General features: G+C 53.6%; 3 protein-coding genes across 3 annotated transcripts; 1 reads left to right on the plus strand and 2 right to left on the minus strand.

Annotated features, from left to right (window-relative positions):
- Window positions 1-24: 24 nt before the first annotated feature.
- Window positions 25-5,669, minus strand: TAF7L (TATA-box binding protein associated factor 7 like). Its single transcript, XM_039572126.1, has 11 exons — window positions 5,478-5,669; window positions 4,464-4,542; window positions 4,167-4,300; window positions 3,706-3,832; window positions 3,449-3,507; window positions 2,374-2,446; window positions 1,858-1,974; window positions 1,568-1,756; window positions 1,354-1,466; window positions 1,019-1,078; window positions 25-448 (listed from the first exon to the last, which is right to left on the minus strand). Exons 1-11 carry the CDS (start codon window positions 5,541-5,543, stop codon window positions 404-406), a joined length of 1,062 nt encoding a protein of 353 aa, XP_039428060.1. The 5' UTR covers window positions 5,544-5,669; the 3' UTR covers window positions 25-403.
- A 52-nt stretch (window positions 5,670-5,721) lies between these two features.
- LOC104691737 (magnesium transporter NIPA2-like) lies at window positions 5,722-9,731 on the plus strand. Its single transcript, XM_039572127.1, has 5 exons — window positions 5,722-5,915; window positions 6,021-6,077; window positions 7,131-7,221; window positions 7,365-7,525; window positions 8,458-9,731. The coding sequence occupies exons 1-5, from the start codon at window positions 5,792-5,794 to the stop codon at window positions 9,063-9,065; spliced, it is 1,041 nt and encodes a 346-aa protein (XP_039428061.1). The 5' UTR covers window positions 5,722-5,791; the 3' UTR covers window positions 9,066-9,731.
- TIMM8A (translocase of inner mitochondrial membrane 8A) lies at window positions 9,538-12,008 on the minus strand. The gene is made up of 2 exons (XM_039572128.1): window positions 11,808-12,008; window positions 9,538-11,412 (listed from the first exon to the last, which is right to left on the minus strand). The coding sequence occupies exons 1-2, from the start codon at window positions 11,928-11,930 to the stop codon at window positions 11,251-11,253; spliced, it is 285 nt and encodes a 94-aa protein (XP_039428062.1). The 5' UTR covers window positions 11,931-12,008; the 3' UTR covers window positions 9,538-11,250.
- Window positions 12,009-12,068: the final 60 nt, after the last annotated feature.

The raw sequence follows: 12,068 nt of genomic DNA on the forward strand, positions 1-12,068 counted from the left end.
GGAGACCACAAAGGAACAGACCAGGGTTGAAAAGGAAACTTTATTGAGTTTGGTTTGCAGATATAAGCATTCTTCAAACACAAGAACAAACTCCTACCAGGCCACAGCCCATCAAGCCCCAGGCTCAGTAAGATGCAGAAACCAGCACCGTGCTGTCCCGGGGAGGCCAGTGCTGACTATTTACAGTAAATCTGTTGTTTTGGCTGCTCTCGTAGCCATAGTCCAATTCTTTAGCTCCACCAGCCAAACCCAGCACAGTGGATATGAAATCAGCTCTGGACATGGACCCTCTACCACTGCTCAGCAGCACATCTGGCAGCAGAAGTGTGTGATAAAGCAAAGACTTCAGCATGGCAGGCCACCACCACTTCCAGCTCTGCTCACAAAGACCCAGGCCCACTCCTCACTTCTCCATGAGGGACTCCAGCTGCTCCTGCAGGGATGCCATCTGGGAAGAGGGAGTGATATGTTACAGTAAGGCACATCTGGGACTCTGGGCAGCCCCAGGACCTTTGTGCTCCTGCACATCTTCTACCCACACCAGTGGCTGCTCTGTCTGTGCATTGCCTGGAGCTGTGCTTGGGCTCCTCTGGGACAGAATTGGCACTGCTCACAGAGATCTGAGAGTGAGAACCTCCTGCCTTGGTACCTGGCTGGAACAGAGCTGCCCAGGCAGGAAATCTGCCACAACCCTACAGCCACTGCCCTCCTGGTACATGAGTGCTGACAGGTTTGTGTGTCATGCTTTACCCCAGGCAGCAATCTTGGCAGCTCTGGACCGCTGACTGGACATGTTTTGGCTCCTCCAGAAGGAAGGCTGCAGTCAATCCTACTCCTTGTATCTCCTTCTGCCTTGGGAAGCTCCATGCAACTACAGATGAGGTACAACCCCACCTGACCTGTACCACTGGAGTTCACAGCAGCTGCTGTGGCAGAAGATTCGGGGAACTCTGTCAGGCCATGCCTAGAACAGTGTCGTTCCCCACCACCTCCCACTCCACTGTGGGAGTTTCCTCACCTGCTGTTTCTCACGCTCTTCCTGCTGCTTGAACTCATCCAGCACGGCCTGGAGACGGGTCTGCAGAGACAAACATGGAGACCACAGTTACCAGTGTGTTGTCAACAGAATGGGTGCTGCTACGTGTCAAACGGTGCTTTGACAACCACCCCCTCATCTCCTCCAGTTTCACAGATTGCTTTGCCTCCATGGGGAGATGCTGCAGTGTGCATGGCCACACCACAGCTATTTTTAACCCAGCAGGCAAAGCCTCCTGGCTTCTCCAAATCAGCCTGCTGGATCTAATGGCGAGCCAGTGTTAAGCAGGTTTGGAGAGACCCTGGGAGAGCTCTCACCTTGAGGGCAAGGTTCTCCACTTTCATGATGAGATCTTCCTGGCGCTTCCTCCTGTCTTGAGTTTCCTGGAGTTTACTTTTCAGGTTGTCAATCTGTTTCTGGATGCCCATGGCTGGAAGGGAGAGTGAGCTCAGAGCCAGAGCAGCAGCAGAGCTGGGAAGCACAGCCTGCCTGGCATCCCAACAATTCTGCCATGCTCTGCTGGTCACTCACCGATCTGGTTGGACCCCTCATTCTCCTGCTGCTGCCCATCAGACTCATTCAGCTTGTCCTGCAGTTGTCTCTCCAAGTCTTCCTCAGTGTCCATGATGTTCAGGTCTTCATCATCGTGATGATCCCTCTCATCTTCATCCTCGCTGCTGCTGCTGATATCATTAAATATCTCCCGCAGTTCATCATGTTCTATGTGGGGGCAAAAGAGATAAAACACAGCTGATGACCTGCCAGCGCCCTTTGCTTGCCAGGAACCACATCTAGAAATAAAACAGCCTTCCCCACTGCACCTGAGGAGCCATGGCCTTGCTTATGCCCTGACATCCCTGGGGAGGAGATGTCCAGGCTGGTGAGTGAACCATGGTTGTCCACTTCTTTTGTTTCGTCTTCAGCAATGACTTCCCAGCCTGACAGCAAGAACAGGTGAGTCAAGGGAAAAAGAGGAACATGGAAGATGCAGTGTGATGGAAGAGGCTAAAAGTGGCAGATCACTGCCACTCCAACCAGTCTGGCCTTGTACCTATAGATACCCAGGATGAAACATCCCAGATCTCTTTTTTGACGACTTCTCCTCTACTATTTCAGTTCCTGCTCAGTACAACAGTACAGCCCATAAGAAAGGCAACCTTGATGAAACAATAAGCTTTGAACAAGGCAAAGATGAAGCTCCAAAACTTCAGTGCCTCTTGTGAGTTTATCTCCCAGTGTCCCACACCCACACAAAGCTCAACTTGTTCTTTCCAGAACCCCCAGGTCACACACATGTCCTGTCCTACTCTTGAGCTTTTTTCCCACTAAAAGGATACGGACACTGACAGCTTCAGCATCCGTGCTCAGGAGACGCTTCACCTCTTTTTCCACATCAGGAGACTCGATATACTGGGCCAGAGAGGGGAAAGAGAACAGAGACACTGTTAAACACCTTGTGCATGCTGCTGGTGCTGGCCAACTCCAAGCCTCCACCTCTGGATAGAGCACTGTTTCAAGGCTTTCTGATCTTCTGCTTTCTGCTCAGCATTTGCTCATATTTAACTGTGGAGTAATTTATGCACCCCCCAAAAAAACCCCCATCTTTTTTGTACCTTGGTAGGTTGAGTGCTCTCACTTTTCTGCTTATACTACTTATTTCATAAGACTTTCTGTGGGTATGCAGAAAGTCCTTGAGGTGTTGACGGTCAACTCAGCTCAACTCCTTCCCATCCCACTCAAAAGAAGGCTTAATTTTTTCACTTTTAAATTAGTCAGGAATTTTACTGCAGTGATATCAAATCTCTCCTGTGGGCTACAAGTGTCTCAAGTAATTTGTTTCCCAAATGTCATGCAGAATCACACTCAATCCTGTTCTCAGAAACTGCAAAGGACAGAAGAACAAGTCTTCCCAGCCTCAGGGTGCTGCATCTCCCCAACACCTTGCCTGGCTTGTGCATATGCACAGAGACAATCTCTGAGCTCCATCTGTTGTCACTCCCCCAGCTGAAGTGACAGTGGTACTATTTGGGGAAGGGAAGGGGCCCTGCATAAAGAGAAGATTTAAGCTGGGAAAGCAGGAATGAGTGAAGCCTCATTTCCATGTGAGTCTTCCTTCCTTTCTCCTCTATGAGCAGGAACAGATGTGCTGTGGCAAGGCAGCCACAGGAATGAGGTCCAGCAGTACTCTGCACAGAAGATTTTCCTCTCAGGAGCATCTTGGAAAATACAGAGGAAGCACCCACAGAAGTGTTTAAATCTACTACCCTCCCCTCACCCTCATCTCAGGCAAGGAAACGTGAACAAATATTAAGAAAACACATGGCTTCTGGACCAGTCACAGTTACAGCTCTAATGTCTCTGCCTTCCTATCCCTTGGGTATTTCATCTACATCTGTGGGAGAAGCAACTCACCTTCTTCTTAGCTGTCTTCCGGAATCGCCGCTTCCGTACATTTTTCAGGGGAAGAGTGACTGTGATAGAGGGAACAGATTTCATGTGTCAGGCAGATGGCTCAGTGAGAGAAGCACGTGTCAGAAGGGAGAAGATCCCTTCAGCAACAGAGAGAGCCCTGGAAAGGAGCAGCAGCACAGCCAGTACCTGGCAGCTGTGAGCACCCTGCTCAGATGCAGGATACTGGGGTGGAGGGGCTTGGCACAGCCTCTACTCACTGCCATGGTTCCATATGAATTTCTTCTCTCTGTCCTTGTCCTTCTTCTTGTTTGCCTTGGGGTCAGTGCTCACGGTTTGCTCTTCCAAAGGTGGGTAGAGATCACCATCCACAGTGCAAACGAGCATCTGGAATCCCCACACAAAGGAACAGTGACTGCCCACTGAATGCTGTGAGCCAAAGGGATTCAGGGGCTCAGGATGTGGGAGACACACCCCCAGCTCAGCTGGACACAGCAGCAGTTAAGCTGTCACAAGGACAATCACACTTCACACTTTAGGAATGAGGTGTCTAAACACCAAGTGGAATGGGGAATTTTAAACTGCTAATACTGTGAGATACAGGAATAATGTATACACCCATGTTATAATGGGTGTCCAGTTGCCAACGTGTACAAGGGTTTTCCTGGAGAGGAGAGCAACAAATTAAGCTGTTTGTGCAGGAGAGAAGGACAGCTCCTACCTGGCAAATATCTGCTGTCTTGTAGAAGGTTTTCTTGTCAATGGTTTTTAAGCTCTCGATGATGCAGGGCAGATCCACCAGCTTGGCTGCCAGTGGCACCCGGTCCACACGGACAATCCCATGGCGCCCGTCCGCTGGGGAGAGCAGGGGACAGGTCAGTGCTGTGGCTCAACAGCCACCCTGGGCAATACAGCCCTGGGCAGCAGAACTTCACAGGACAACACGTACAAGTGGCACAGCTTCACCTGTGGACAGGCAGAGGTGCCTGGACCAGATGCCCTGGTCCTGCTCACTCACCGTGCAGTTCAATGGTGAGCCTGTCCTTCAGGTTGACATTCCCGGACTGGACTGCTCGCCGTACAGTGGAGGCATATTCCTGAGAAGGGAATTCTTCAGGAGCGGGTGTGCTTCCTCCAAGAATTACCAAAGGCTTCTGCCCAACCTACCCAGCTTTAAACATCTGCCATCCACATGCTGGACAGCAGCTGCAAGAGCCACAGTGAACTGCATCCTCCTCCCAACACCACCTGCGGCTCTGCTATGCCCGGTGCTCTCCATACCCCTGGCACGACACAGCTGTGACAGTGGTGCGGGGTCTCTGACAGAGACACCTGCCAGAGCTCCACAGCACTGTGGGGAGTTACAGCTCCCCTCACCAAGCCCTTGTGGTCTCAGCAGGGCACAGTCTCACAGAATCCCAGAATAACCGGGGTTGGAAGAAGAGATCATCCAGTCCAACCCCCCTGGCAAGGCAGGGTCACCCAGAGTAGGTGACACAAGAAGGTGTCCAGGTGGGTTTGGGATGTCTCCAGAGAGGGAGATTCCATAACCTCCCTGGCTAGCTGTTTCAGCGCTCTGCCACTCTCAGTGGAAAGAAGTTCTTCCTCATATTGAGGTGGAACTTCTTGTGCTTTAGTTTATCATCCTGTCGCTGGGCGCCAAAGAGTCTCAGCTTTAAGCACCTAACAAACAGCAACAAGCACAGTTACAGCCACAGCAACTAAAGAGCCGGTACTTGTTAAAGCTCTACCTTTACAGAAATGCCCTCCCAAATCCTCTCGTTGTCTCTGAGCCTCCTGCTCTGCGTGTCAGGAGCACTTCTCTAGGGGACGCCGTGGAAAATCCGTTCACAAGGGTGGGAATGGGCTACCCAGGCCTCAAAACACCCAGCCTGTTTCCACATCCCTTCCCAGCCCCGCAGCTTCCCCACTGCCTGGTTAACCCCTCCCGCAGCCGGTGCTGGCCGGCAGGCCGGGCTGGGCTCGGTGTAACTCGATGAGGGATGAGGGGGATGAGGGACCGAGCTCTTACCGGCGGCAGCCGCAGCACGAACTGGCTCTCGAGCTCGTGCGGAGCATCGTCCTTGCCCTTGCTCATTCCGCCTCCTCCAGCTCTGCCAGCAACACGCGCTTACCTCGCCCTCGGCAAGGCTCCTGCACGGAGACCCCAGCTCAGGACGGCTGCCAGAGCCTCCCCCAGCCCCGCTCCCCGTTCCCAGTCCCGTTCCCAGCCCCGCTCCAGCCCCGCCCGCCCCGCGGAAGCCGAGCCCGGCGCGCCGCCCCTTCCGCTCCATCGCTGTTCCAGTCCCGCTCCGTCCCCGCTCCTCCGGGCTGGTGCCGGTGGCCATGGGGGCCGGGTTCGGCGCGGGGCTGGGGCTGGCCCTGGCCTCCAGCGCCTTCATCGGCGGCAGCTTCGTGCTGAAGAAGAAGGGGCTGCTCCGGCTGTGCGGCCGCGGCCGCGCCAGGGCAGGTACGGCCGCTCCCGGGCGCTGCTCCCGCTGGCTTCCCCGAGGGTCGTGACCAGAGTTTTGTTCGGCTTCATCTGAGGTTTCTCCTTTTTTTCCTCCGCACTCAGGGCAAGGAGGGCACGCGTACCTGCGAGAGTGGCTTTGGTGGGCGGGGCTGCTGTGCAGTAAGTACCGCGCTCAGGCTGTGGTAAGGCACGCTGATCAGAGGATCACGGAATGGTTTGGGTTGGTGGAGACCTTAAAGGTCATCTCGTTCCAACCCCCTCCCATAGAAACACCCACTATCCCAGGTTGCTTCAAGCTCCGTCCAACCTGGGCTTGGACACTTCCAGGGATGGGGCAGCCACAGCTTCTCTGGGCAACCTGTGCCAGTGCTCCACCACCCTCACAGGGAAGAATTTCTTCCTGGTATGTTACCTAAACCTACTCTCTTTCAGTTTTAACCCACTCCCCCTTGTCCTGTCACTACATGCCCTTGTAAAAAGTCTCTCTCCATCCTTCTTGTAGGCTCCCTTCACTTATTAGAAGGCCACAATTAAGTCACCCCAGAGCCTTGTCTTTTAAGTGTGTGTTTGTGGTTGTTTCCAGTCGGTTTCATTTTTTTTTATTACCATTACTGTTTGACTGCTTGAGTTTTATCCAAGTTTCTGGTGATGTTGTTGATCTAGTTGTAACTAAACTATTCTAAAGTCTCATGCATTACTAGGTTTCCCTGCTAAGCAGGAGCTGAGGAGCTGGTTAGCTGGGTTGGGTTAAGTGCTTCTGAAGTGGCCTGCCCTGAGGATGTAATGATAAAGGGACATCCAGCACCGTGGGTTTAGTGCTACAGCAATTTCAGCAGCTTTACTTTACACTTTTCAATGTTAAGAACCAACTGTACTTGATTTACCCTTTAAAAAGCTGTAAAAGGTGTTCCAGGAGAAGGACAGATGCCTTTCAGCTTTGTGGAAATTATGGAAATACTTTCCTGTGGGTGCTGCTCATTGTAGACGCACATGTGACTAAGGATCCCTGTGCATAACACTGAGCCTTCTCTTCCCAAGAGAACCTGTGTGGGGCTTCTGCTTCTTCTTGCTGGTGCTGTTCTTCCCTGGTTGCTCAACGTACCTCAGAGAAACAGGATGCCCAGGAGGAAACGGAGGCTTTCCTGACCATACTCAAACTTGTATAATGGTGAATTGCTCCTACTTTGACGCTCACAGGAGTTTCTCTTGCAGTGGGAGTTGGAGAAGCTGCAAATTTCGCTGCCTATGCCTTTGCCCCTGCAACACTGGTAACTCCACTGGGTGCTCTAAGTGTCCTTGTTAGGTAAGCAGCCTCAGAAACACCCTCACTTCACCTACCAGCCCTTAGTGATGAAAGCAGTTGCTCTTCTCTCTTCCCTCAGGTATCCATTTCTTGTCCTAATTGGTTTTGGATGATTTTTTGTTTGTTTGTTTTCTCTCTTTCAGTGCAGTTCTGTCTTCCATCTTCTTGAATGAGCAGCTGAATGTTCATGGGAAGATTGGCTGCATTCTGAGTATCCTGGGCTCCACTGTGATGGTGATCCATGCTCCACAGGAAGAAGAGGTTTCCAGCCTGGAATCAATGGCAGAGAAGCTCAAAGATCCAGGTACTAAAATAAAAGGTTTCCTGTTGACTTCAGGCTAATGACAGTGAGATACACCTTGGATAAATTGGAAAGGACCAAACTAAATGGTAATTGAGCTGTTTCTTGTTCTGCACACCCCACTGGAATCATTAACAGTTACCAAGTGGGCTGGTTTTTTTACTGTCTGTGAAGTATTGATGCAAAAAGTGAGGAGCAGGGGAATAAATGCAGCTCTCAGCAGAACAGATTGGCCTGTGGCAGTGCCAGGAATTGCAGAGGGAATTCCTTTACACAAGGGTGGCAGTGGTGTGGCTGAGAGAAGACAGAGGAGGAAATTCAGACAGATAAACGAGTGATTCAAGGAGTTATGCCCAAGATCAGGTAGTCCTGGTATTTATGTTAGAGGATGAATCAAGTTGCAAGGATATGATGTGGGAATGGCACAAATGGCAGAATAAGCTACAAGAGATGCAGGAAGGAAGCACAGGGAGAAGAGCAAAGCAGAGTAACACGTAGATGTTGCTGCTCATTAGGGGGAGCGCTGGCAGGGCATTCCTGTGACGTGGCACTTTCCTTTTTATCCCATCACAGTCTGCAGAGTTCAGCCATGGCTTCCCAAGCCTTCGGCCACCCTCCTGGGCCTCCTGCTGGAGTGGTCAAAAGCCCCCCACCTCTGTTAGTGCTGTGGAGCCTGGCTGTACCCCTGCCCCTGGCTGTGCCCCTGCCCTTCCCAGCACAGGCTGTATCCCCAACAGCCTGACTTGTGATCACACTGTAAGGAGCTGCTGCTGTCTCTGCAGCTTTGCTCAGGCTTCCCAACCCTGGTCCCTTCAGATAGAGGCCAGAAAGGCTGATGGGGCAATTTCTTGCTTGTCCTCTACTTGCTGTTCATTTGCATCTGTCACTGGTGCTGCTGTGTTCTGATGGAGCTCTTGAATTTTTCTTTCCCCAAGGATTCATTGTATTTGCTGTGTGTGTCCTGGTGAGCTCCCTTCTGCTCATCTTTGTGGCTGGACCCCGTTACGGGCAGAGCAACGTCCTGGTTTATGTTTTGGTCTGCTCTGCCATTGGCTCACTGTCCGTATCCTGTGTCAAAGGCCTGGGGATTGCCCTGAAAGAATTGTTCTCTGGGAAGCCAGTCCTGAAAGAACCCCTGGGTTGGGTGCTCCTGGTGTGCCTGGTGATCTGCATCAGCATCCAGATCAACTACCTGAACAAAGCCCTGGACATTTTCAACACCTCTGTGGTCACACCCATTTACTACGTGCTGTTCACCACAGCAGTCATGATGTGCTCAGCCATCCTCTTCAAGGAGTGGCAGCACATGGTGCTGGACAACATCATCGGCTCCATCAGCGGCTTCCTCACCATTGTGTCCGGCATCTTCCTCCTGCACGCCTTCAGGGACATGCCCTTCACCCCCAACCTCCTGCCCCTCTTCCTGCAGCCAGGCAGGCCAGACAGACATCAGTCCTGTCAGCACCAGCCTCTGCTGCCCTCAGAGGACAAGGGCTCTCAGAGTGCAGAGGAGGAGGAGGAGGAGGAGGAGGAGGAGAAGTGAAAGCAGGTGAGGAAGCGTCTGAACTGCTGGCTTCCTGCTCCCAGTGCAAGGCTGAACATGCTGCTGCAGGAGCAGGAGCTGTGAGTTATCCTCTGCCTGCCCCAGGCACCACCACACTGACAGGAGGCTGACAGGGCCAGCAGCCTCCTGTGTCCACAGACAGGAGCCCTGGGAACTGCACAGTTCCTGGCATCCTGTGCCTCTTCACTGTTATTTTATGTGAAGAATTGATCTGCCCTTGTTAGGACCCAGACCTCGGCTGTGCAGAGAGGCCTGCAGCACTAACACAGTGCTAACCCTGACTCTTTGGCAGGTCACACATTTGGGGAGGCTCACACGGTTTTTTAAAACCAGAATTAACAGTTACAAAATGATCTAACGTGGTGCTAAGGTTATGCAGAGAGAAGACGGACGTCTGGCTTTAAAGGTGACATACAGAGAGTATTAATGCAAAAACTCCTCTGTCAAGTACTTGTTTTTGCTCACTGTGCTAGAATTTATTTACAGATTCACATCCAAAAACAGAATACAGCCCAAACTGTGAAACCAGTGGTGCTGCCACATGCTGCTGTGGCTCTTACAGAGGGACCAGCCTCTTCATGCAGTGTCTGCTGTGCAGGTTGATGAAGCTTCCTGTATTCTATTAAAAACTGATCTGTTCAGTTACCAAGTGGTGAGTGATACATTTATACCAAGAGCTGGGCCAGCACTGGAAGGCATGGAGGATCACAGGGGTAGGAAGAACTCTGTGAGTGCTCCAGGGAAACTCAAGTTAGGACAGGAGAGGGAATCACCTACTCCAGGAATCTAGTCCTTAGCTACTGAGGTAAGTATCTGAAAGATAACTAGACAGCTGTGTCCTCACTGACATGGGTTTACATCTGCATAGCTGTTGAACACATCCTGAGTTTGTTCCCAGGAAGGCTGCTGGCTACAAGCCACCCACGTTAGGAGCTCACATGCTCTGTCCAGCAGCCCCTGCAATGGGTTGTGTGCTTTACCAGGCTCCTGTGTAGAGCTCCAGACCACTGTCAGTGTCACTCCAGGCTTCCCAGAGCCCTGCAGCATATGAACACTGCTGAAATGCTGCTGCCTTCCCGGAGAGCTGATCAGTAGTTTGTTGTTTTTCCAGTTTGAAGCTCCTCTTTGTGTCCTGGGGCCAGAGGTCCAGAAGACACACCCACAGGCCTCCCGCCAGTGACCTCCACAGGTAAAGGTGCACGAGGTTATAAAGCAGCCAGTTAGTTATTCCCTGCATTTAGTCTCTAAAGAAGTGACTCTCGAGGACAGCAGGAGCTGTCACCCTTTTGGGGAAGAAGAGGAAAGGCCACAGCCTCTCCCAGAAACAAGTCTGATTCATGGGACCAGATCAGTTGAGCAACAATTCAGAATTCAGAAAAGGCCTTCTAGCCAAAAGACAGTTATGCCCCCTTCCTACTAATTTTGCCATAAATAGGATCACTGGGAAGAAGGGGGAGTGACAAGAAGGCCAGATTTTCCATTCTCAGCAGTGATCTACCTGAACAAAGGAGAATCTCATTAAAAATTGACCCAGTTAATATTTATTATATTTACCCAGGGAAAGCAGTTAATGGAGCAAGTCAGCATCGACAGAGTTGTGCTGCAGTGTGAAAATTGGTCACTTGGCCATATGAATGATTTACCTATGGAAGCCTGAAAGTATTTTCCAACAGTGGCACTGCCTGAGATGATCACTGTTCCCAACATGCTCTTCTTGCTCAGGGTGCCTGTCCCGGCCTGCGATGGTGCCCGAGGGCAGGTGAGGATGTGCCCAGCAGGGCTGGTTTGTGCAGCGCTATTTAAGGCAGCGACCGCGGGCTGGCCTCACCCAGAGCCGAGCTTCCCATCAGCGCTGGGAGCACCCATGGAACGAGAATCAGCACCCCTCTGCTCAGCCGAGGGGGCACATTCCAAATGCTCCCTGCATGGCACCGTGGTCCTGGCACAAAGGTGGCCGCTGGCCCGCGGGGCCGGGAGCAGCACATCACCCCGACGTGGAGCATCCGTGTGTCTGTTGTGGGCTCTCATCTGGCTGCAACTTCCCCGAGACTGGCATTTAATTAAATCCTAACCACCCCCTGAGCTGATCCTGGCTCCTTCGGGCAGCGGAGTGACCAGGAGTGGGCATGGGCGAGGGCCTGGCCTGGCGGGGGCTGGGTCTGGCTCAGTCGGACAGGCTTTCCGAGAAGGCCGACTTGGACTTCTGCGTCTGCTCCAGCCGGTTCAGGATGAACTGGCTCGTGTCGATGAAGCGCTCCACGCAGTTCACGAAGCACGTCTCAGCCCGGCTGTCCAGCTTCGGGCCCGGCTTGTCCATGCACTTCTCCTGCACACAGCGGGGTCCCGTTGGTCCCGGAGGCACCGCAGCCCGACCCCCCCCCCCCAACCCGCACCGGGGCCGTGCCTCTGGGCATCTCCAGCCCTCGGACACGCTGGCGTCCCCCCCACCTGGGGATCCTGATCCTCTCGGGACCCTCCCTCATCCCCTCGGGCGCATCTGACCCCTCCCCACGCGTGGCTCTCCCCGCCCCGCCGTGCCCGGAGAGCCGCCCCCTCCCGCTCTGTGCTCACCGGAGCTGGGGCTGCTCCCACGGCGGCTCCATTTTGTCCCCATCAGCCTCCTCCCCCCCGGGGACAAAGGTCTGCGCGGCCTCCCAGCCCGCCTTGCCCCACCATCGCCACCGGGTCACCGGAGCCGGCGGCCCTGCCCGCCGCCCGTACCCAGCAGAGCTCGGTCATCTGGTGCACCAGCTGCTGGAAGCGCTGCTTCTGCGTCTCCACCTCGATGAAGCGCTGAAGCTGGGGGTCGGCCCCGCCCAGCCCGGCGGCGGACGGCGCGTCCATGGCGCTCCCGGTGTCCCCCCGGTCCCTCCCGGTGCCGCCGCGCCGCGACCTTCACGTGCCGCCGGTGCCGCGCCCGCCCCTTCCGCCCGCGCCGCGCATGCGCGCCCGCCCGCCGGGCGCCCCCTGCCGGCGGGGCGG

Source organism: Corvus cornix, chromosome 4A (assembly GCF_000738735.6).
Source record: "Corvus cornix cornix isolate S_Up_H32 chromosome 4A, ASM73873v5, whole genome shotgun sequence".
NCBI classification, from domain to species: Eukaryota; Metazoa; Chordata; class Aves; order Passeriformes; family Corvidae; genus Corvus; species Corvus cornix.

Bases quoted from the DNA above. Each gene is read 5' to 3' on its own strand.
- TIMM8A (XM_039572128.1), bottom strand. From the start codon at position 11,930: ATGGACGCGCCGTCCGCCGCCGGGCTGGGCGGGGCCGACCCCCAGCTT. The intron at 11,413-11,807 runs GTACGGGCGGCG...CGCTGTGTGCAG, and splicing joins AGATGACCGAGCTCTGCTGG to GAGAAGTGCATGGACAAGCC.
- LOC104691737 (XM_039572127.1), top strand. From the start codon at position 5,792: ATGGGGGCCGGGTTCGGCGCGGGGCTGGGGCTGGCCCTGGCCTCCAGC. The intron at 5,916-6,020 runs GTACGGCCGCTC...CTCCGCACTCAG, and splicing joins CCGCGGCCGCGCCAGGGCAG to GGCAAGGAGGGCACGCGTAC. The intron at 7,222-7,364 runs GTAAGCAGCCTC...TCTCTCTTTCAG, and splicing joins GCTCTAAGTGTCCTTGTTAG to TGCAGTTCTGTCTTCCATCT.
- TAF7L (XM_039572126.1), bottom strand. From the start codon at position 5,543: ATGAGCAAGGGCAAGGACGATGCTCCGCACGAGCTCGAGAGCCAGTTC. The intron at 3,833-4,166 runs GTAGGAGCTGTC...TGGGGATTCCAG, and splicing joins AGACAGCAGATATTTGCCAG to ATGCTCGTTTGCACTGTGGA. The intron at 1,757-1,857 runs GTGCAGTGGGGA...GCCCCCACATAG, and splicing joins GCAAGGCCATGGCTCCTCAG to AACATGATGAACTGCGGGAG.